Source organism: Pyxicephalus adspersus, chromosome 7 (genome assembly GCF_032062135.1).
Source record: "Pyxicephalus adspersus chromosome 7, UCB_Pads_2.0, whole genome shotgun sequence".
NCBI classification, from domain to species: Eukaryota; Metazoa; Chordata; class Amphibia; order Anura; family Pyxicephalidae; genus Pyxicephalus; species Pyxicephalus adspersus.
Genome location: NC_092864.1, coordinates 18202259 through 18225210, shown reverse-complemented (window position 1 = coordinate 18225210; position 22952 = coordinate 18202259). Strand labels below are relative to the sequence as shown.

General features: G+C 36.5%; 1 protein-coding gene across 2 annotated transcripts in view; it reads left to right on the top strand.

The window, feature by feature from the left end:
• BAIAP3 (BAI1 associated protein 3) overlaps positions 1-22952 on the top strand; it is a 167329-nt gene that overhangs the window by 38287 nt on the left and 106090 nt on the right. Inside the window, exons 1-2 of one of the 2 annotated variants that reach the window (XM_072417726.1) lie at positions 7554-7665; positions 10690-10756. In XM_072417726.1, the coding sequence (XP_072273827.1) occupies positions 10698-10756 (59 nt within the window). In that variant the 5' untranslated portion in view covers positions 7554-7665; positions 10690-10697. Of the gene's footprint in view, positions 1-7524; positions 7666-10689; positions 10757-22952 lie in introns of those variants that run through there. The other variant, XM_072417725.1, reaches the window with a different exon arrangement.

The window sequence follows — 22952 nt, the reverse complement described above, 5'->3', positions numbered from 1 at the left end:
CCCACTCAGTGGGGAAATTTTATGACTGAAGTTCAAAGTGCATGTTACACAGGTTGATGAAGCCACGGCAGGTCCTGGGATCCCTAGAAAATCGTTGTGGGGGTGGCAAGTGAAGTGCAGAGGCCACTGGCATTGCAGGAGAATGGACCAGGACCGGAGATTCAGCAGGTCCACTGGTTGGCGACCGCTGGTCTAGAACATCATATTGGAAAATTTCTGCAATAATTCCTCCTTTACTCCCTGGATACAAATCACACAATGCTCCATTATATAAATTTACATGAAAGACCAGCTATAATTTTTCTCTTTTCCAAAATTAACAATGAGTAACATTTTGCCCCTCTGTAATTCTCATCTAATGAAACTCTGATAAATTAAATTAGTATTGCAGTGAACAATTATTATTTTTATATTAGAAATGTGAAGCTTTTTGTGTAATGAGGTTATAGAAGGAAAATTGCATATTTTATTGTCTTGAACAAACAAGAATATTAGGAAAAGAGATGGAGCTTTATAACAATCATCTTCCTTACATGACTATAAACCTGAGGGATCTCTGAATTCTGCTTTGAGTTTAGCCATAGATTAGAAGCTTTCGCTATCTGCTGTGCACATGTAATAAATAGCTTTTTTCTGCTTAAAACCTTCAAATGGTCAGTGCAGCTTTCCTCTTTTTATCGCATGGTACTTTGAGAAGGGGCTAATGAGCAGAAACCTTCTTAAAAAGAACTCATTTAAATACAGACTGTAAAGAAATAAAAGCATTCTATAATAAATGATCCAGCTTTGTGATTGGGCACTGCCAGCATTGGTCTATATACATTTGTGCATTTGGTGTATCCTGATAACTTCTAATGGATTATTGGTAACAGATCAAAAAGAACTGAGCCCGTGCAAGACATATGATAAGTGATGTTTGTTACTTCACTGGTAAAGCAAAGCTTCTACAATCAGACTTTATGCCTAGTAATCCATAGATGCCAATAAGGCATAGATCACAAGCAGATCGGCTTCCAATTTTAGACAATTTGCTGTCCTTTTAATTTTATTGGATAAAAAAAAAACTTTTGATTGGAAGCCCAAAAAAAGGTCATTTACAATTGGTCCGTAGCTGATTTTCCTTCAGTTTCACTTTATATTCAGTTGTCAAAATTGTCCTGTTTAATAGGCCCAAGGACAAAAAGGTCAACTGCCTCCATTCCACCAATTTTTCCTGTTTTGGAGTAACATATTTCCTCTGAGAGGAGGTGTTGAAACGCCACACACGTGCTACATAGAAGACCAAGACTGGAGATCTTCTGAACTAGCTATAGTTTATTATGCTTAAAAAGACATTTGACATCTATATGGAATAATTTAAAGGTTTACTTTTTTAAATATTTACTGCCTAACACAGTACTGCAGAGGGTAAGACAGAAGGTAATACCTGTGCATGGAGTATGCACATGGTAGCTCTCTTCCTCTCTCTTTGGGCCTGATTTATTAAAGCTCTCCAAGCCTGAAGAAGATACATTTTCATCGGTGAAGCTGGGTGATCCAGCAAACCTGGAATAGATTTCTTCAAAGTCATTTGCTATTTGTTAGCAAATGTTTTCAATCATGGACCAGATCCAACCCCGTTTGGCTGGATCACCCAGCTTCACTGATGATAGTGTATCTTCTCCAGCCTTGAGGATCTTTTATAAATCAGGCCCTTTTACATTTAGTATTAGCATACCTCTTTGTGTTGAAAAGCTAAAGGGAATAGGATATAACAATTATGTCATATAACGGCCTTGACTGCCAATCATGGATCCAACTCGCATTACAACAGTAAAATAGAAATGGCTTTATATTTAATCAGTTGTTCATTTTTAATCAATAGGAATATTGAATTAATGTTTTCCTGGCAAATGTTGAATTCGCCATACCTAAATGTTCCCATTAAGTTATCCGTCAATAAGTCATATCCGTCATAAGTTTGATCTCTTACTGCTCAATAAAAATCTCAAGTAAAGGTTATGGTGAACTAAATGTAGTTAACATTTGTCTAATACTTACCTCCAAGGAGTTGATGACAAGTACCTTGAGTGGCCTGGGGGTTTTTGTTATCACACAAGGAAGTTTTCTAACTCATTGGAAAATCTCTATTCGAGTGAGTCCATTCATTATATGTTCTTTGTAGAAGAGTGAAGGATTGGCAGGAGTCAAAGTGCCACAGATAGAGATCTGATACCTCCAACGTCTTTCTCAGGATGTAGCTACCCAACTGTAGTGCTCCTTCATCCTAGTACAAGAGCTCTTTTAAAACTCTTAATTGCATATATAACTCCTAGACCTACTCACTATTTATGTATACATGTTTTGTAGTATGGTAAAGAACATGCAACCTAATGACTGTGCATATTATGATTACTATTTATGTAGTGTTACCATTCTAAAATAGAATTTACAGTTTAGGAATTGTAAGAGAATCCTTCACATGTAACAAATAAATAAGGTACTAAAGATTGTAGACCTCTGGAGAATGTTAACTGTATGGGTACTGAACAATCCTTCTGCAAGTGCTTACCATATCCTATATTTGCTGGTAACATTTAGGGTGCATTGATGTAGGACACAATAGTATCAACACTTTTGTGATCTATCCGAGGAAAGCATTTGTACTTTGCATTTCTAAAGGCATATTTACCACTTGGTCACAATCATCTAAACCATTTGTTGGAAGACTGTATTTTCCCCACAGCAATCTGCTTCATGTGTTTTAGATGAACTTGACCAGAGGAAAATGTCCTCAAGTTAAATAAAATACATACATACAATGTAAAATTGGCTTAGTAGACAGGTAAGCCTCCTAATAATAACACATATATATTATTGGGTTGCCATTGTTGCCATCACATAATCCTCAGAACAGATTCTCTGGGTGCACGGCCTTTTCCACTTTATAGAGCGTTGACTAAGATTATTGAGCCATTTACATCAGTCTCTGCACCGGAAGGTCTTACAATGTATTGTGTATGATTTTACATACATGGACACGCATTTGGATAGAAGACAATTATAATACCAATATGTTTTGGTTTGTTGGTGTGGAAGTGGTATGAGGAGTTTGAGGCAACATTTAAAGACTAGTAAGACAAATACCCTACTCCTGTACAGTGTTTTTTAATAGAATACTCACTCGGGAGATGTCAGCAGATCTATACCTGTCTCTCTGTTTTTGTAACTCAGATACTCTGACAATTGTGCCAAATGTATAGTTAAAGCAACTCTGTTCATTTCATTCACTATGGTTTGTATATTTTATTTTTTATTTTTAATAAATTAGACAATAATATAAACAGTTCATTCCGAAATACTTAACTCAGAGCAGTCTCCTACAATATCTCTTTATTTAACCACAAAATGTTCTCAGTATCTGGGGTTTAGTGTTACCCAGTATTATTATTACTCAATGTCTGGAAGCCTGAGGAGATTCTGTGAGTGCATGACATCTTAATACGACAAGTATATGAAAAACAGTGACACGGTGGGGAGGAGCACTGAAGGATGGGAAGATGAACCCTGAGTTGGGCCCTGGGTTTAAAGGTTTTTTAATCTGCTTTGAAAAATACTTAGATAAACAGTATATTGCAAATAAACATTTAGTGCACAACAAAGAATTCCTAGAGCACCACGAGTTACCCAAAGACTGTTTTTCTTGCAGCAACTTTAGACCAAGCCATCCATAATAAAATTAAATGGAATTAGACATAAACTTCATTAGTATTTCCCAATAAAAATACTACCATTGGTAATTATAAAAATAATATTAATAATAATATTAGTAATAATATATATAATGCCACTTCCCCTTACTTTTACAACTAATCCATTGTGCAGGTTGGGGTAAGAATATATTTTATGAGAAGGTTGAAACCTAACCTACAAGCAACCTACTTTATACTTAATGCTCTGGGTACTTCATATGTCCATAGATGTATTTGTCCCTGTAAGGGTTTCCTTATTGTCATTTAAATTGTTATAATAGCTGTAAATTAACATTTTTCTTTTTTTAACTGATTTTTTAATAAGAATTTTCATAAACAGTAACAGAGAAAACAGAGAAAGGACAAGATATAAACATAAACATAGTGTACACAGTACTGGATAATTAACAGTACATCAAAAAGGATCATACAAATAACATACAGTGGTACCTCGGTAAAAGTCTGCTTTGGAATAAGTCAAAAAGGACAGGAAAAATTTTGCTTGGTATACAACCTTTGCTTGGTATACAACGTTTGTGCTAGAACTTGTATGCGTCAAAATGAGACATAACACCGCGTGCTACCCTTATTTACCTCTCCCGAGACAAAGCCACGACTGCCCACGAGCGCCAGTACGCCAGTTGCTACCATTCAGTGAACAACCCGCGCTATAACTCTCTGTGAATTACATAACATCTCCTCCTCCCTTCTCAGCAACATCCTAGTGGGCACTCCACTCTTCTCAGCAAGGTAAAGTGAGGTTAAATTTTCATTTATTTAATCTAATTGCTTTTGTATTTAAGTATTTTAGTATTAAGCAGTGTTTAAATTATTTTATACAGCCCCATCAGTGTATAATATGCCAATAACAATAGGATTTTTTTTACATGGGAACGGATTATTAATTTTCCTTTTTTTTCTTATGGGAAATATTTGTTTGGTATAAGTCCTGTTTGGTATAGGTCCAAGGATCTGGAATGGATTAAAGACTTATACCAAGGTACCACTGTATTTAAAAAATAGCAGCAAAATTTAAACCAAACAGTATAATCCCATTTGGTGAGAAAGTAAAAGATGAATGTCCAGTATACACAAAACATTAACAAAAAATAAACAAGTAGGGTGTAAACAGGACAATAAGGGGGGGGGGGGGGGGCCTCTAGAATGATGATTATTAAGGAGCTCACATAGTCAAATCAACACTTTAAACCTGTAAATGGGCATAATACGGCTCCCAAGATTCCCAGACCTGTTCAAACTTAGCAACATTATTTCTGAGGAGAGCGGTAAGATATTCGATCAAACAGACCTCCGGGACAGGAGCATGTAAGTCCTCCAAAGAGGGGGGCTGTGTGGATTTCCACTTGGCCGGGATTAAAGTATGGGCCGCTACCAAAATATGTGTGATAAGCTTAGATGTGGGTTTGGGGGGTCCTGTGATGGGCAACCCCAGTAGATGGTGGAGTGGGTCAAGGGAGAACTGCTGCTGGGTCACTTCTGTGATTGGCTTATTAACCCGGACCCAATTGCTATAAATAGTGGGACAGAACCAAAAAATTTGCCCCAGTGTCCACATCTCTAGCAAAGAGGATCTGCAGCTGGAAACAGCCTGTGCAGCATATCCGGTGTATGTAAATTTACATTTTTCAGTGATGATGTTGACTGTTTGATTTGTTTCTTAAATACAACAGTTTAAAGTTTAAGTTATGGTGTGTATTTTTTGGTCAATACCATTCCCTTTCATGAATTGTATAGCTTAGATCAGCCATTCATAACCCTTGGGTTCCTCCAGAGGCTGTTAGAGGTTCTATAAAATGTGCTTCAATGACCTTCCATTTGAAACTGCTTGCCTAGTTCCAGTGCCAATGCCACTTGGCACAGCCAACTGCAGTAGACCAATGATTGTTTTAGCTGTCTGTACGGGTGGCGTTCTGACCACCATTGTAAGGGTGGCGAGCAATCATCTCACTGACCACCAATCTGGTCCAACCGACCCCCAATGAATTAGTTTTATCCGGGCTTCCCCAGGATTTAAAATCATTTCAGAGGTTCCATTAGGGTAAGAAGATTGAAAAAGGTTGGCTTAGATAATGAGTAGCTCACATTTTAGATGTCATTACTTAAATATTAAATAGAATAAAAACATTGAAATAACATAAGCTATAAACTATGACTAAAAGCACTGACAAAAACATTACTGTTGTGAGCTTTAGAAAATGATCATAAGCTGCACAATTGGCATTAACCTGTTTCTGTGATTAAACATATTTCAGACAATGTTTGCTTAGCTGCGCTTGGTAGAGTTTGTTTACTTCAGCAAGCTGGATATGAAAGTATGCTAAAAATTGTACGAACAGATTGTACCATATGGCATTTTTGTTTACTGCATGTTTCAATTATAAAAACAAAGAAACACAGTGACATGCAGACTGGTGTCAGGAAATGCCTAATTGTCCATCCTGGGTTTTAATTATCAGTCTAAAACTGCCTAACGTATTCTCTCTATCATCAGTTTAAAGGGGGTAATCTGGTTTCTAGGATGAATAAAAAGAGTTATTAAATAAATGAAGAGTTCATGACAATATAAAGGAGCCTATGTGTAACATTAAATTGTTAAAGGGATTCCTCTGTTACCATCTATATATATGTCTTGGGTACATGACACTATCATTAGCTTTAAAATGGTTCATAGGGTTCGAGAAACTGTTGCTGAGATCTTGACATTGGAATCCCTGAGAGGTATATTAGGGCAGCATGTGACTCACGTTGCCATCAGACCTTTGCGTTTGGTTTCCTAGGAATTGACTTAATTAACAGAATAATTTAATCTCCTGTAAGCTGTCTTTCCAACCATTGCTCTATTCCCCCTTAGATTCCACAATAATTCTTTTTGTACATAATTCTTTTCCAGGCCTTTCAAACTAAAACCTGACCTGGCCTGACATGTTTGTAAGAAAAAGGCAGTGCTGTCTGTACGTTTTAATAATATTGGCTAATTACTAATATTTACCTTGGCCCCTGCCAAAGTCCAATCTTTAGGGGAAGACAATAAACTAATATGTTTTTGGGGCATGGGAGGAAACCAATGCAAACATGGGGGAGCATACAGAGTCAATTATTTCCTGATCGAAAATTTTAACACGGGGCCTTGGGACACATTGATTTTTGCATTTCATCCTTGTAGTTACTTTAAAAATATGTTAAGCCAGGTCAGGTTCACTTTCTCTGGTACCCATGCACTCGAAGCCTAATGTAATAAAATGCCTAAAATACCACTAATATTCAAAGGGCAGTAACACATAATAAACAATTTACTGTGGAAAGTTAATTAAATGTGAATCAGTAGTGGTTTCTGTGGGTGGGATTGCTTTACTTCTTGATGTTTGCCTTCTTGAATAAACCTATAGATCAGTGATTATCAATCAGAGTTTGCTGGGACCCCTAGGGCTAGGGGTTGCTTGCAATGAACCTCTCAGGTTAGTTTACCACCAATTATATATTTGAATATCAGTAGGGGTTGCTTTCTTCCCACTGGTCAACAATGTAAGTGGCATTCATTCCACTGACCACCAGGCAATTTATGATTTGGGCATATAATAAATATTGTCAGGGGTTTCCTGAGAGTTAAGTTTTTTCAATGGTTCGCCCATGTTAAACATTTTTTAAAAAGCTGCTATTGATGCTTGTTATTTGAAATTTAAGCCGTGCTCCTGGAAATTACCAAAAAATTGTAAGCTTTTTTGATATGCGTATGTGTTTTAACAGCATTTTGTTTCTTTCCTTCTTCCACCAGGGCAGAAAAGATGTCCACATTACTGGAGATAAAAAGCAGTGTTCTAAGGCAAGTTCAGAATCGGCAATCTTTCCGCCGAAGAGCAGAAGCAGAATCCGGTATGTCAGCACAGGAGACCAACAAGGTGACAAGTGCTGTCAGGTAAACATTTTGAGGTTTTTACTAAGCAGAGGTTCAGTCAGTTTGTACATTTATAAGACAGCAGCTGGTGTAAATGTTAATGATTTGGGGCTCTCATTGTCAGGTTTGGAAGGGGAGCCACAGGTAATGCGCATACTGTCATGTCAGAATATATATTTGTCAACTCCATGTTTTCAAGCTGTGCACTTGTGTCAAGAAGGCCGATAGCATCAAGATAACAGGGATGCTCTGGGGAATGTCCACATTAAACAGTGGATGTGAGAGATACAATCTGTTGGTATCTACTATTAAATGCACATTCTGAAAACTCACAGGACTTCGGAACAGATTACCTAGAAACTTATTATATAGTAAAGTTTATAAAAATTAAGTGCTGTGGATTTATAAATAACACAATATACAACAGAAACCAGTAGTTTGTAAAGTTTATTATGCCAAACTGTATTTCAATCTTAGGCTATGTACACATGTGCAATAATTGTCGTTGGAAAGGATCTTTCACAATCCCTTCCAACGACTAACCAGACTAACAACTAGTTAGTTGAGGGGAGGGGGGGAAAGAACAAAGCGGTACCCCGCTGTGTTCTCTTCCCCTTCACTTCTATTAAGATCGTTCGGCGTCCATCGTCGTTGGATCTTCCAGGACGGTTGTTGGGACGATGGACGACGTGCGCTGTACACACGCCAGATTCTGGTCCGATAACGGCTCTGAGCCGATCATCAGACGAGAACCATTGCATGAGTGTACGTAGCCTTAGTTTATATGTTAGAAGAGCTATGGTGCCATGATTTTTCTGCTAATAATGAGTAAACCATATACTGTATATTGTTTTATATTAGTTGATGATTTATGACTTGTGTTTACTGAAATTGTTAGAGAAGTGATGGATTGATAAGATGAGTTGTTGACTCCTTCCTCAAGGTTAATGTGCAACAATGACATGAAACAATTGACTGTATTTACCAAACAATATATAGGGCAGTGTTCTCCCCAGCGCCTTTTAGCCGGGCTCACCACCCAGAACTTTTAAGCAGCCACCCGGCTGTTTTTGGGTGATTACTGATGACTTGGGTCACAATACAGGGGCTGCCACCCACCTAATATTTCTTCCCACCCAGCTTAAAAGAAATTCTGGTTTGAGCACTGTAGAGTGACTTATAGCATCCAAGCAAACAATCAATCAAAATTGACTTTAAGCCTCATAACATTAGGAATAGATTCTAATAGAGTGGAGAATGATATTCATTACTTGATGAGGTTTGGGTATCTTGTAGTAACTGGAAACTTGTTTGGCACTAAGTACAAGTCCATCTGAATTTTTTTAAAATTCCAAATGGATATTAAAATTACCAAGTGTGTGAGCACACGACGAATTATTTTGACCAGCAGGTTAAGCTAATTTATTAAATCCGTATAGAGCTCTTATAAACAAATCTCAAATTTGAGTTTAGTATGTCTAATAAATATCTCTATTATGTCTAATCATACATTATCTGATGGAGTGTTTGCTAAGAATTGTTACTCTTTGAGATTAAAAATAAACATTCAATAAAGTTATTCTTTCATTATCATCTAAATCCATTTTACATCCAGAAGACCACATACAGGAAGAAAAGGAAATTTTCATGAGACACACTTCAAATAAGGTGTACGCCAAGCTCACCTATTGCTCAAATGCACATATATTATATTGTTTACTTATAGCTGCTAATGAGCCTGAACTCCACCATGCATTCTCAAGGGATTTAAAAAGTGTTAAGCAGCTTTGTTGGAGGACCCTTTAGCTTCAGTTTTGGATCATTGCACCCAGATCTTAATTGGAATGCTGGCAGTTGCTTTAATAAAAATGTTTTTAGCAGGCTTTAACAAGCTTTAACATAATGAGCTTTAGGGAAGCTATGCATTTAGTCCTCCATGAGAGTTATTGAATAAAGTTTATATTGAGTGTTGAAAACTAAAGGTTAAATATTACCAATGTGGTCCACATTTGCCTTGTTACCATCAATCTTTTGTGAAACGATAGCAATTACATGTGCAACCTGGAAATTTGTGTTCACTCTGGCTTCTTGCTTTCACATAAAGGGCCTTAAAGGAACATAAAGTAAAGACTAACATTGTTTATACACTATGTGAATAATATGTTAAATAATACCGTGCACCACTTTTTTTCTTTTTTTTTTTGCAAATACAGTTTTTTTTGCAAATTTTTTTCAAACAGTTGCTTTCTGAGTTGCTGTTTATTTTTTTCAAATGCTACATGCAGTGTCTAAAGATTCCACAGCCACCCCCCATAGTCTTGAATTTGAACTTGTCAATGCATTTGCTAATGTTTTTTAAAGCAATTTTAATTTAAGTGAAAAAAGTAAAAAAAATCACTGCTTTGCTAGTCTTTTGCAAATGCAAGGGAAAACCTTTACCTTTTTGCAGGGAAGAAAAAAACCCCTTAGAGTAAAAACCTTTTACTGCTCCGGGCAATAGGTGCCCAGGAATGTTAAACCTCATAGTTTTTATGGCTAGCCTGAACATACCCTTAGGGTTAGGTATAGTAAACAGCAAAAATATTATTTCTTTTTATCTCTGTTCAGCAACTAGGCTTGTTATTTTCGATCTCCCTCAGGCGTTTCTTGAAAATGTTTTCAGATTGTTGAACAAAGTATGCTAATTGTAGAACTAGTAATATATGTTACACTTAGCGGTATTGAAATTGCCCTGTTAGAATTTTTGAACTCTACACCCCACAGTGGCTACTTTTAATTAAAATATATTACTGAAAAGTATAAAAATTCTTGGTAAAAATATTCAAAAACTTAATAATAAATAAAAAGTGGCGGAAAATGAGGATACATTACAAGCATCCAATCTCTTGATAAAAAAATGCATATATATGTGCTAATTTCTAGTTGTGTTAGCCCAGAAACAGCCAAAATAATCTCCTTTTCCCTGAACAACTGATGCCAGTTGGCCAAACTAATTTAAATAACATTCTTTCATGACCTCATTAATAGCAGTTTGATTATTTCCAGAAATCTACATGTTTTTGCATAGATTTTTGCAAGATCGAACCAAACTCCATGCCAACAGGAAAATACGGTGAGATAATAAAGCACTCTGCCATTATAACATTATCTGTTTCTCACTGTATCATTAACACCTTGTTATCTGCATTTGTTTGATAAAGATGTAGCCTGTGGTTTGTATGTCGTCCTCTCTAATAATATTCTTTAGTAAGGAAAAATATATGCCAATGCATCACCTTGGCACAGTCTTATACTCTCATAAGCTGCAGATATTACATTTAATTTCCATACTCATAGATCTTTTGAAGCATTTGCTTCAAAGAGAAAATCTTATCTGTTGTTGACCTTCCATTCCTAATGCTTGATCTTTATTCTCTTGGTTCTTTTGCCACACATGGTTTTAGCTGTATGACTGTAATATTGATAAAATGGAATTTTCTGTGCAGAATTTAGCAGGGGTAATATAGTACAATAGTTTTAGGGACAGTCTAGGGCAGGGGTGCCCACCCTTTTTTGGCTTGCAAGCTACTTTTAAAATGACCAAGTCAAAATGATCTACCAACAATAAAAATGCTAAACATATATTTATGTATTTATATACCAAGTATACTACACTACACAGAAGTGACTGAATTTAGTGAGACATTGAATGGCAGAACATTGCACAGACATTGCACTACAAGACTATAGTGACAGGAAAGCTACAGTTCACCTGTCATAGAAGAATGACGTGCTGAACAAGAAAAAGAGCTGATAATCTGTACAAAGGTATCTCGGTAATTAAGACATCGCCAGAATCCCTATAGGCGTAGGGCAGGGCTGCTGGTAAACAGCAGGAAGGGGTATGGCAGGGCTCCTCTATCGACTCGCGTTGCCTTTGCAATCGACTAGTAGATTGCAATCAACGTGTTGGACACCGCTGGTCTAGGGTTTCTTTATTATGGATGGCAAAAAAACAGTTCACTTTTTCCCTTGCCACCTTTACATATAGGCTGTGATTTATTAAAGCTCTCCAAGGCTGCAGAGGATACACTCTCATCAGTGAAGCTGGGTGATCCAGCAAACCTGAAATGGATTTTTTAAAGTAATTTGCTATTTTCTAGCAAATGTTTTAAATCCTGGACCAGATCCATTCCACATTTGCTGGATCACCCAACTTCACTGATGAAAGTGTATCTTCTCCAGCCTTGGAGAACTTTAATAAATCAGGCTCATAGTTACTATGTTCCACACAACTATTTCCCACTGGAGCAAAGCAAATTACCTGGTAGGTCTTGGTAAAGCAAACTATGTTATTTTTTATGCTTTCCTCCTTTATTACAGTACTAGATGAATGAGTATGTATTTGTAAGGTACTAGTAATGTCATGTGGGTGGGTGAAGAAGGCTTTAAACCATGTATTCAGAATAACTTGGATTTTTGTTTCTTCTCTATGGCAAATAGGGAAACAGAACTGTTATTATCATTTATATATAATCTACAAAGGGGCTGCAGTATAGTGAACCTGTTTTCCTACATTAGCAAAACAAAAGTTCACTTTATGAATTCTGCATATAATCTTTGTACTATACTTGTAGTTTTGTTGTTTACATGATCTCTTTGGGGGTGTGGAGCGTCAAATGATTTAGGCTTTGATGTTATGTTTTACAGGTACTTTGATATTTGTTGGCTTAAGCCTTGTATGTTTGGTTCCTTCTCCTAACTACTTTTCTGCTAGAGTTGCTGCTCCAGTTTATATCATGTATATTTTCATTATAGAGATTTTCTGGTTTCCTGCTGTTTTTAGATCCAGCCTTCAATTTTTATATTTCCGTAGAACAGGTTTGTCTCTTCTTTTTTCTTTAGCTCCTCTTCGTTCAAATACTCTTTGCTGTGTGTTCTTTCCTTGAAGTAGTTTTATCTCCTCCCTATAGAACCTTCTTTATTCCTTTCTGATGCATCAATATATCGGTCTCTATACCAGCCACTCTCAACCATTGTTTGTTGGAACCCCAGGGTTCCTCCAGGTTACTAGGGGGATCCTTGAACATTGACTGATTCACCTTTCATTGAATGTTGACTTCATAGATCTGGGGTTTACATAATAGAGCCAGCAGAATGACAACAATAAACTTTTTATCTTAAAGTGGAATTTTGATCACCACTGTAAGAATGGTGTTATCAGGGGTACCTTACAACTTAGGGAAGATTTTAAAGATTTCCCTAGCAAAAAAAAGGTTGTAAAAGTCTGCTCTATACCCCATATTATTTTTATAAGTTACCTTCTCACATTGACGATCAATGAAACAATTTTTTTTTGCTTCTCTTGCTCCTCCTAAATACCTTGTAAAACTCTTTTTGTTACTTATTTTACTCATTTTGTTACAAATCAATGTTTCTCCACATCAATATTTTTTATCTTTAAGGATCTCTAGTCTATACTTCTTTATTAGCTGTTTTCTTAACTATCTTTGCATTTATCTTTGAAGCTAGTAAATCTGGTTTTATTTTGGTACCACTATATACTCTAACATCTTCCTGGACCCATGTCTTCTGCCTGTAAGAACATGGTCAGCTTGACTGACTTTTACAAGTGCCTTTAAGAAGAACTCATGTCCCCCACAATCACTGTAAAATTAGCAAACAGAAGTTTCTTTAGCTGAGAACTACAGATGAATGTCTATATGCCTTCTTGTATAATTTTTGTAGGTCCCAACATTTATTTTTTTATACATTTTTAATCATTATGTTCACCAATAATTATTTTCAGATTGTTCCTTATACTCATTGTACTCTTTGGTCTCATTGTCTTCATAGGGAAGACTGGGTAAGAAAGTTGCTGTTTTATACGGCCTGAATAATTAAAGCTTTACAAGGCTGGAGAGGATACACTTTCATCAGTGAAGCTGGCTGATCCAGCAAACCTGGAATGGATTTCTTCAAAGTCATTTGCTATTTGCTAGCACATGTTTTGAACCCTGGACCAGATCCATTTTAGGTTTGCTGAATTGCCCAGCTCCACTGATGAAAGTGTATCCTCTCCAACCTTGGAGAGCTTTAAAAACTCAGACCCATAATATAAGTTAGTAAATGTAGTTGATCAGCATTTAGCTCATTTCAGCTCAAAATTCTGTTTTTCTTTGCTAGTTTGTCTTAAAGGGGTCGCGGTTTTTATTCACATTGAATTAAACTAAATCAGCTTTTATTTATCATTTGTTTTAAATCATTTGGTTAACCTAGTACTATACCGTACGCACTCGACATAATAGTTAAGTTATTTTTTTTGGACAGTATTACAACAATCCCTGCTTTGTTGGGGGACCTGCAATTTTTTTCCTTTTAGCTGACATTGGCGTTACTGCTTTTAAAGAGCCCTTTATTATCTTTGCAGTAACGTTCACCTTACATTTAATATAATAGCATAGGAGACTCCACCAGAAACTTGCAAAGTCTTAGCTGTACCAGTACCCAAGGAGGAAGCCATTTTTATCAGCAGTGATGAAGTTCATGTCTACTTGCAGCTAGTGATGGTTATTTTGGCAGCCAAATTTTACTTTATTTTCCAGAAAAACACTGTATAAAACCTTACACACGATGAAAATGATTTTTTTTGTATTTTAACTAGTTTTCATAAGTCCCGAGATGTGTTTTTATACCTTTATAGGTCCATATCACTGTGCTATTTTTGTACTTAGTAGCATACATACTATTTAAATATTTTCTTTCAGTTAAGGACCATTAAGATGCAGAGCTATACTCATTAAATTTCACCTTTTTTTCACATCCATCCTATTGAAGAGCATTCAGTAGCCTACAATATATTTCTGCATTGTGCTATTAATTGCTTGCAGTTCAGAGGTCACTCGTAATGCTGCTTCGGTTACGTGCATAATGACACAATTATAAGAATAGGCTTTTCATGCACATGAAGATGGTAAAGCTAATGTAAATAGTGTTATTAACGTTACTATGCCTTAATTAGGAAAATGTAGCTTCTGTGACTGGCAAATTATAGATGGAGGCAGAAGAAACAAAATGCTGTGGCTGGGAAGGGAGATATAAGTTTGGTAGAGATAAATATCATTTTGGAGTATTTGCTTGTAGCTTAGCATAGCAGCTAAAGAATAGATAAATACAATAGGGAAAAAAGGAAATTCACTGCCAACAGGTAAAAAAAAGTTCAAACGGTAGATAGACAGTTGTATGCACATGGGGGTGTTTAGCTGTCACTGGCTCTTCACACCACTGCATTTAATGACATGGACACAGAACTTTTCAGATGTGCTAGCAAAAATTCTGTCTTTCTCAGCCTGCTTTTTTTGTTGCCTATAATTAAAGTAAACATTTCCAAAAAAAGTTAAAGTTCATGTTCTCTAACTGCAAGAATGGTGTGTTAAAACATTTAAAAAATACCTTAACTCAAGTAGAAAAATGTTATATATTGCAGCTTAACAGTCCCTAGATGCAATGGTTGTATGAGTTCATTCTGCCATTGAACTTCAGGCTTTGTGACCACTGAACTTAAAATTTAGGGCAATAAATACCCACCTGGGATTCTAACTTTTCTGTTCTAAAACAAAAATATTTTTGCCTAATGTTCCATTTGAAACAGATAATCATTTCAGGAATCTGGAATACTCCTTCGTCCCAGTGTCGTCATCTTCCTTGCCTTTTTTCTGCCTTCTGTCTATGTCACCCAATCATCTCGCACTGCACAGGAGCAAAATCGGGTAGTGTAGCCTGCGATAGATGGGGTTAAATGGAGTGCCCATCTCCCTGAACATACACTGAAGAAAAAGCATCCAGAGGAAAATATGAAAATACAGCCAAAAGACATGCATGACATATGTATCCCAGGAGGCTCTGCTCTCCAATTCTGTCTTTATACCCACAATAGAAGGGGCTTTACTTCTTTTTTTTTAAGGGGGTTTAACCCCCCCCCAATTCAGGAGAATTTCCCTAAATTCAAATATTATTAGCAACAATGTCACCAGTACAGGCAGTGAGGGGAGAACATACTCAGACTTGCTTTGGGATGGAATAATCCCTCGTGGCACTTGGCAGCTATTTGGTCCCTCTGCACCATAGCACTGGTTCCTAAAGAGCCAGCATCTCCCCAATTGGACACCTGTCAGCAGTGAGCAGTACTGCAACACTCATTACCACCCCCTTCATGATCTGTAGGAGTAGCGGGGAGTAGCCACATGTAGTGTCTTCCCAGAGGCAGCGATAACTGCAACACAACCTCATGGCCAATGTAAACATAGTCTAAATAGGAAACAATAGCTATACCAATGATTTGGTAGGGGGGATAAAGCTGGAACCTTTTAAAGCTTTTTAATTCTATCTGTGTTGTCTTTGGAGATTTTCCCTCATGTTCTGGCACAGCGACAACAGTATTTTCTCAATCGAAAGTGAAGGCAATGTCTACCGTTTCTGAACCACTACTGTATTTAAAACTAAGAAAAAACTATAGTTAGATGTACATTTTAAGTACTACACATGCAGAATCTTCTATACACTTATCCCCAAGATATTTGTGTACATAATCCATATGAATAGGCTATAACAGTACGTTCAAGTGGGATCTGTAACCCCTAAAAATTTTTATAGACAAACCTTTTCTTAAAACTTTTTTCAAAATAAGACTTAGAGCTGTCTCCTAGAACAAAAGCTCCTCTGCGTCTGTGTTCTTTCCAGCTATGTAATTTAGCATAGTGGGTAATTGCAGTATTCATGTCTAATAACATGTTTGATGGCAGAACGTAACTAAATAAATATGTTAAACTTGTTACTCATCTTTTCTATAATGCTTAAAAAATATATTTTTCCACCACATCCTTATTTATCTGACAAAGATATGGCTCAAGAATCCCAAGGCAGTTATTAAAATATGTGCTTTGTCACAAAGAGCAAGTTTTTTTTTTGTAAGACTCACATTCTTTTGAAAATGTTTTATTTAGGTTACATTTCTACTTTAGATAGCATTTTACAAAAAGGCGTTGTTAGCATATAACTTGATACATATATCCTCCCAAAGATGACATTCCTTCTTCAGGTGGATGCGATGTTGCTGAAACTTGAGGAAAGAACCTGAAATGTTTAAGTTAACCCTACCCCTGCAATTATTACTATAATCAGAATGTTGTAATGTGTTCCACTGTCTAAACTCCATTAAAAAAAGGAACTAGTTGAAGAGCTTAACTGTACTAGTATACCTGATAAGCTAATCTGTTTTGAAATCTGTTGCACTGGCAGTGGGCTAAATGTAGCTAAATGTTTTTATATTAGCTATTAAAAAAATCACTAAAATTCCTAGCACATGCTTTATCTGTTGTTGCTTGTACTAACTGAACATATCTGTACTAGGTGGGGATGGGGGAGGTCACCAGTAGTAACAGCCTATAGGTACCTAGCATGCCACTCCTGAAGATGGCAGCATAACCCATTGGTTGACATCTAAATATCTCCAGTAAGTCCTTCAATGAATATACAGAAAAGGTCTTTACAGTGAGTACTAAAAAGCAAGTTTCTGCACCAAAGCCCCACTGTCGTTTTTCAATTCAGGGCTAAGAATATGCGGTTGTGCTGAGCCCACAGACAACCTTATTTACACTGTATATTTAGAATATATTACACTTAAGGAATACCTAGCTAATACGTAGCCTTCTAAGGATATTTCCAATTCAGTGCAACATCTTACTTATAGATATCACTTCCTAGTTTTGCAATTCTAATGTGCTACCAGGGGTTTTATGCAAAGTGGAGGGTTCAGTCATCCTGGTATTTTATTTGGCACAGCTAGTGGTATATTTCATATGCTGAGATTCTGAAAAGGCTGCGATTTAGGAAGAAGACAGTCATGGAATGTCATCTTTGTAAAATGACTATCACCTATTTTTTTTTTTTTTACAGTACAAAGGCATTTTATATATCATCAGCTGGAAATGTTGAGGTGAAAATTTCAACTGCTTCAGAAATGATTTAACACAGGCAAGAAGAATAGGAGATGTAAGCATGCAATAGAGGACTTATTAATAAATCAATTAAGAAGACTAGAAGAGCCCATGCCAGGGCACATTAATAATATTTAGGAACTACAAAGTAGAAAGTATTAATGGGGAAATTTAGTACATGATAGTCTGATCTAATGTTGAAAGGGGGGCATATATAAACCCCCCAAAACTCTAAAAGTTCTCTGTTGAACAGATTTATGATGCTTTCGTCTTTGGCAGTCATTACTTACTATATTTTCTTCACTGAAGCTCAGCCTGCATTATACCCTGTACATTAAATAGGGGTTGCAAATGACAAACAGATACAGACAGTGACACAGGAGGAGGTTAGGACCCTGCCCGAAGAGCTTACAATCTAGGAAGGGGAAGATTGTAGAGGAAGTATCACACACTAGGAAGGGAGATATGGAGTGGTGGGAAGTAGTGAGGGTTTAGAAGACAGAAGAAGACAGGTAGGCAGGTTTAAAGAAATGGGTTTTGAGTGCTCTTTAAAATGAGCAGAAGTAGGAGCAAGCCAAATAGGACGAAGAAGACCATTACAGAGAGTTGGGGCAACCCTAAAAAAGTCTTGGAGCTTTACATGTGGCAAGGTTATGAGAGTGGAACTCATTAGTAGGATTTTGGGGGAGCGAAGAGAGTGGCTGGGGGAGTATTTTTTTAGCAGGTCAGAAAGGTAAGTGGGACAAGAACTGTGGAGGGATTGAAAGGCAATGAACAGGAGATAAATTTGATTAGTGGAATACCAGAGAGGAGGAGGTTACAGTAGTCTAGACGAGAGATTATAAGAGCGTGTACAAGAAGTTTGGTGGTCTCTGCAGACAGGTAGGGGCAGGTTTTGGAGATGTTGCGTAGGTGAAAGTGATTGGACCTGGAAGTGTTCTTATTATGGGGGGTAAATGAGAGGGCTGAATTGAAGATGACACTATAACAACACGCCTTAAGGGAGGGACGAATAAAAGTGGTATAACAGTTAGAAATATGTCAGGGGGTCAATATGCTGTGGGTCACCTTAGGAAACATATATGAGTAATGTACCACAGTGGTTAGCGGATGATACAGGCATCTGACACAGGCAAGTGTTAAATGTTATTGATTCCGATAGAGGTTGTAGTGGTTAGACAGAGCGAAAATTAAGTAGTAATGAACTGATGGATATACCTTATGTTTTTGTATGGAACTACTTTCAGGATTTTGGTAATGACAGTTTTTTAGTTAAAAAGTTAAAAAGTGTTGTTATCCTTTAAGAAACAGGTCACTTGCTAATACAAATAATTTTCTTCTTTAAAAATCTTATCTACCAACCAGGGCTAAAATTGTGTGGGTGTACAGAGCCCAAAGACACCCTGCTGTATACAGTACATATAGAATAATTATGTTACATATATATAGAATAATTATATTTCACTTTGAGAATATCCAGCCTAGCAAGAATATTTCCAATTCTGTGCAACCTTTTACTTGTAAATATCACTGGATAGTTTTGCAATTCTAATATGTTAACGGTTGTTTTATGCAAAGTGGGGGGTTCAATTGCATGGAATTTTTTTTTTTTGTTGACATTGCTGGCAGGATATTTCATTTGAAGGCATCTTTGTGTCCTTGCTTGCTTGTGGAGTCTGTGACTTGTGCTAAGATTCTGGAAAGGCTGCAATTTAATAGGTAGACAGGCATAGAATATGTCACATCTGTATAAGAACTATTACAATTTTTCCTACAGTACAAAGGCATTTTATGTATCATGAGCTGGGTATCATATTGTGTAATATTTAGCTATTTTAGGAATGGTTTAACAGGGGACAATAGAATAAGGAATGTAAAAATCCAAAAAGAAAAACTGCTAAATGAATCAATTAATTGGAGTGTATTTTGCCTGTTTTAGAAGTTATTAGGAAAAGGTTCATGATTTTAGCTGCTTCAAACGTCCTCATATTTAAAAAGCTGATGACAAAACATTGGGTGATTATTCAAAGGATGCTAAAACTGCAGCAAAATCTCCCTTTTTCCTAGCAGATGTCCAAACTCTTGGCAATGTGCTGGTAATTAGGTACAAACAGATATGAAAAATAAAGTTCTGGACCAGTAAAAAAATTGGGGAATATGCAACAAGCAATTTTAACCATGACTCATGGACCATGTTCATAATTTTTATATTTTGTGTTTTTTTTTTTTTTTATAAATACTGAAAGTAATCATTTTATTACCTGTGGTAAAGTAGTGCTTACCTTTTTGGAGCATTACGGCAACAATAACTTGGTGTGTATCTCTTTGACAATTTACTCAGATAAATAATATAATTTCCTATTATCACATCACTTTTTGGCTTAGATGTATTCATAAAGCAGTGAATCAGATAGTCCCTCGGTATATAACATTACATTTGACTACAGTTAAACTTTCTAGGTGCATTTGTTTTTTATTGATTTATCCCCACTGGCCGGCAACATTAGAAACATTCTTCCCATTGACAACCATGCTAATGTACTGTAAATGTTAAGAAAGGCTGCTTACCTTTACTCACACGTCGTCTCGATATGCGTTTTCGACTGGCGTCTTCTTCTCTCTTCTTGGGGGTTCTTCTTCCTGGGCCACCCGATCTCACACTGTGCAGGCGCTAGATCTGGTGACGTAGATTGGGGAAAAAATTTCCAATCTGCATGATGTAGGTATCCTGGTAGTTTCTGCGCTACCATTAAGTCTTGATCCCCTCAGTGCTGCACCCTTTTGTCTACCCTTTTATGTAACGTAGAAATTTTGAGTTTAGGTAAGCTTTAAGAGATGTGACATGGTGCTGAAGCCCACACAGGTCACATGGCATGCTGCCCTACGTAGACTGTCTATGAATAGGCCTTGAAAATCATAAAACAGTTTTACAATTTAAATGGCGGATTAAAACATTCATCCATCTGTTGTATTTTTTTACCCTTTAAGTAAATTCTTCTTTTTAACTTAGACACAATGAATAAACAATCCCTTTCTGTTGAACAAATAGAGTCCGCATAATATTTGTCATTGTCAACAATTGTCACAGTCAACAATTTCTATTGGTTGTCCATATTTTTTCACATGACTGAATCATATCAGAAGTGAACTATAAATATTTTAAGAAAACCCGTAAAAGGAGTAGAAGTGATGAATACATTTTGGAGCAACATTTAGATGTTTCTCACAGAAGAAATTCTAAGCCATCTTTTTCCCTGTATAGGTACAAGAATAAAAGCTAAAAATTGATTGGCTGTTTTGTCTAAAATGTAAAGGTAGTCCCCGGGTTAAGGACATCCAACATACAGACGACTCCTAGATACGAATGAACGGGCTTCACTGCTTGCTTTTGTGCAAGACAGAGGCTGGATGGGGGAGAGGGCAGTTTGCATGAATTGCAGAAGAAATCTTTTGCTAAACACAAATGAGGTTGAGGGTGATCTTAGGGGGATGAACTTTCTGCAGCATCTTGTAACTCTTTATTGACCAAGACAAACTCTGCAGTTGTTTCTTTTTGCATATCAGAGCACAGCTTGCTCCAGAAGTTAATGAATGTCTAGACTCCATAAAGTTTCTTGTTCTTATTTTTGCTTTGTTTGTGATTAATTTAAAATGAGGATTTTATACAGTAACTGAAACCACACTGCCTAATAATATGTTGAGACAAACATCTGTCCTAATTGCACTTATAAAAAAAATTTACCTGTTCTGACTTACATACAAATTCAACTTAAAAACAAACCTACAGTCCCTATCTTGTATGTAACCCAGGGACTACCTGTATTGTGAAGCACTACAACTTGGTAAACTGTGTGGTTTAGGCATGAAGCTTAAAGTTCTGTCCCTGCCTATCTCATTCTCAATATAAATCTGATTATTTCATTCTAAAAACAGCCAAGATTATTTCTTTAATGTTTTTGCTATATTTAGCCAAGATCCAAATTTGATCTTGCAGATTACAACTTCATATTCTGTATCTGTATGACATCTGTTTAGCTGCGATAAACTTTTTACTTTTGACTGGCTTCAAGTTTCTGGGTCATTGTTACTTGTTATATAATTGACTTCTCATATACTGGTATATGAGAAGGAACATATGGGAGTGTTTAAAGTGTGTCAGGCCCAAAACATAATGTATTACATCTCAGCAATACATACATAATTTCCTGATTTGTATGCCTTCAAAGAACCTGCTAGTACAGAAAAAACCCCGCTGCTATGCATTTTTATAGCAGCAACGTATTGTGCAGCACTTTTCAGAGAACATAGTCTAGAAGAGAAAGCCGTGTTACTTACTAGTAGATTTTTTTATGCAGAACACCTACATGGGAAAACATAAACACTCCACGTGTCCTGACCAAGCTTTGGACCAGGAACTTTAATACTCCAAGGCAACAGTGCTAAACACAGGGCTGCATGGTGGCTAGGTGTGTGTTGCTGTGGCAGAAACACAATCAGCTTTTAGACAGTATTTATATAGCACCAACATATAACATAGTTCATTAAATAGGAGTTGCAAATGACAGACAGATACAGACAGTGACACAGATAACCCTGTTCAAAAGAGCTTACAATCTAAGAGGTGGGGGAAGTTTCACACAATAGGAGGGGAATCTGTTAAAATCGTTGAGCTGCGCACCTGTCGGGACTGAATGAATGTCATCCTGGCCGTGGCTATCAGGATGGTTAAACCAGTAAAAGAAGAATGCTGTAAAGATGGGAGCACCCATGACAGAATGGGGACACACTAGTATGCATAGGGTTTGGCTCCACTACACCTCAACATAAAGGCTAATCATTCCATAGTCCAAGGTAACAACTAGGAGGCCTGAACAGCTGACATAGAACATAGGACAGCTCCAAATTTTTGTTTTTTTTTGTACTTATCAATCAAATAACAAATTATTTCCAGTCCTTGTTAAACAGACTAAAGGGAGCAAGGGTAAATGTTAAAGTTTACATGCAATTTAACAGGTTGCAATATTTAGTTTACAGGTGTGCACATGGCACTGTGGTTCCTATTTGATTTATATGTACATTTTGATTCCTTCTTGGAAGAAAACATAAAAATCTAACCCCATTTTACTGTAAAATGCATTGTTTTGCTGCATCTCAAGTAGTTTCTATGTTGTCAGTGAATATAATTAAATCTTATACAACTGAATGCTCGCTGACAACTGATAAAATGTAATTATATAAATAAAATGTATAATTTATTTTATAATATATAACATGATTTTTGTATAATTATTAAAATGTCTTTTATTAATGTTATATATTTTTTAATTAACCTTT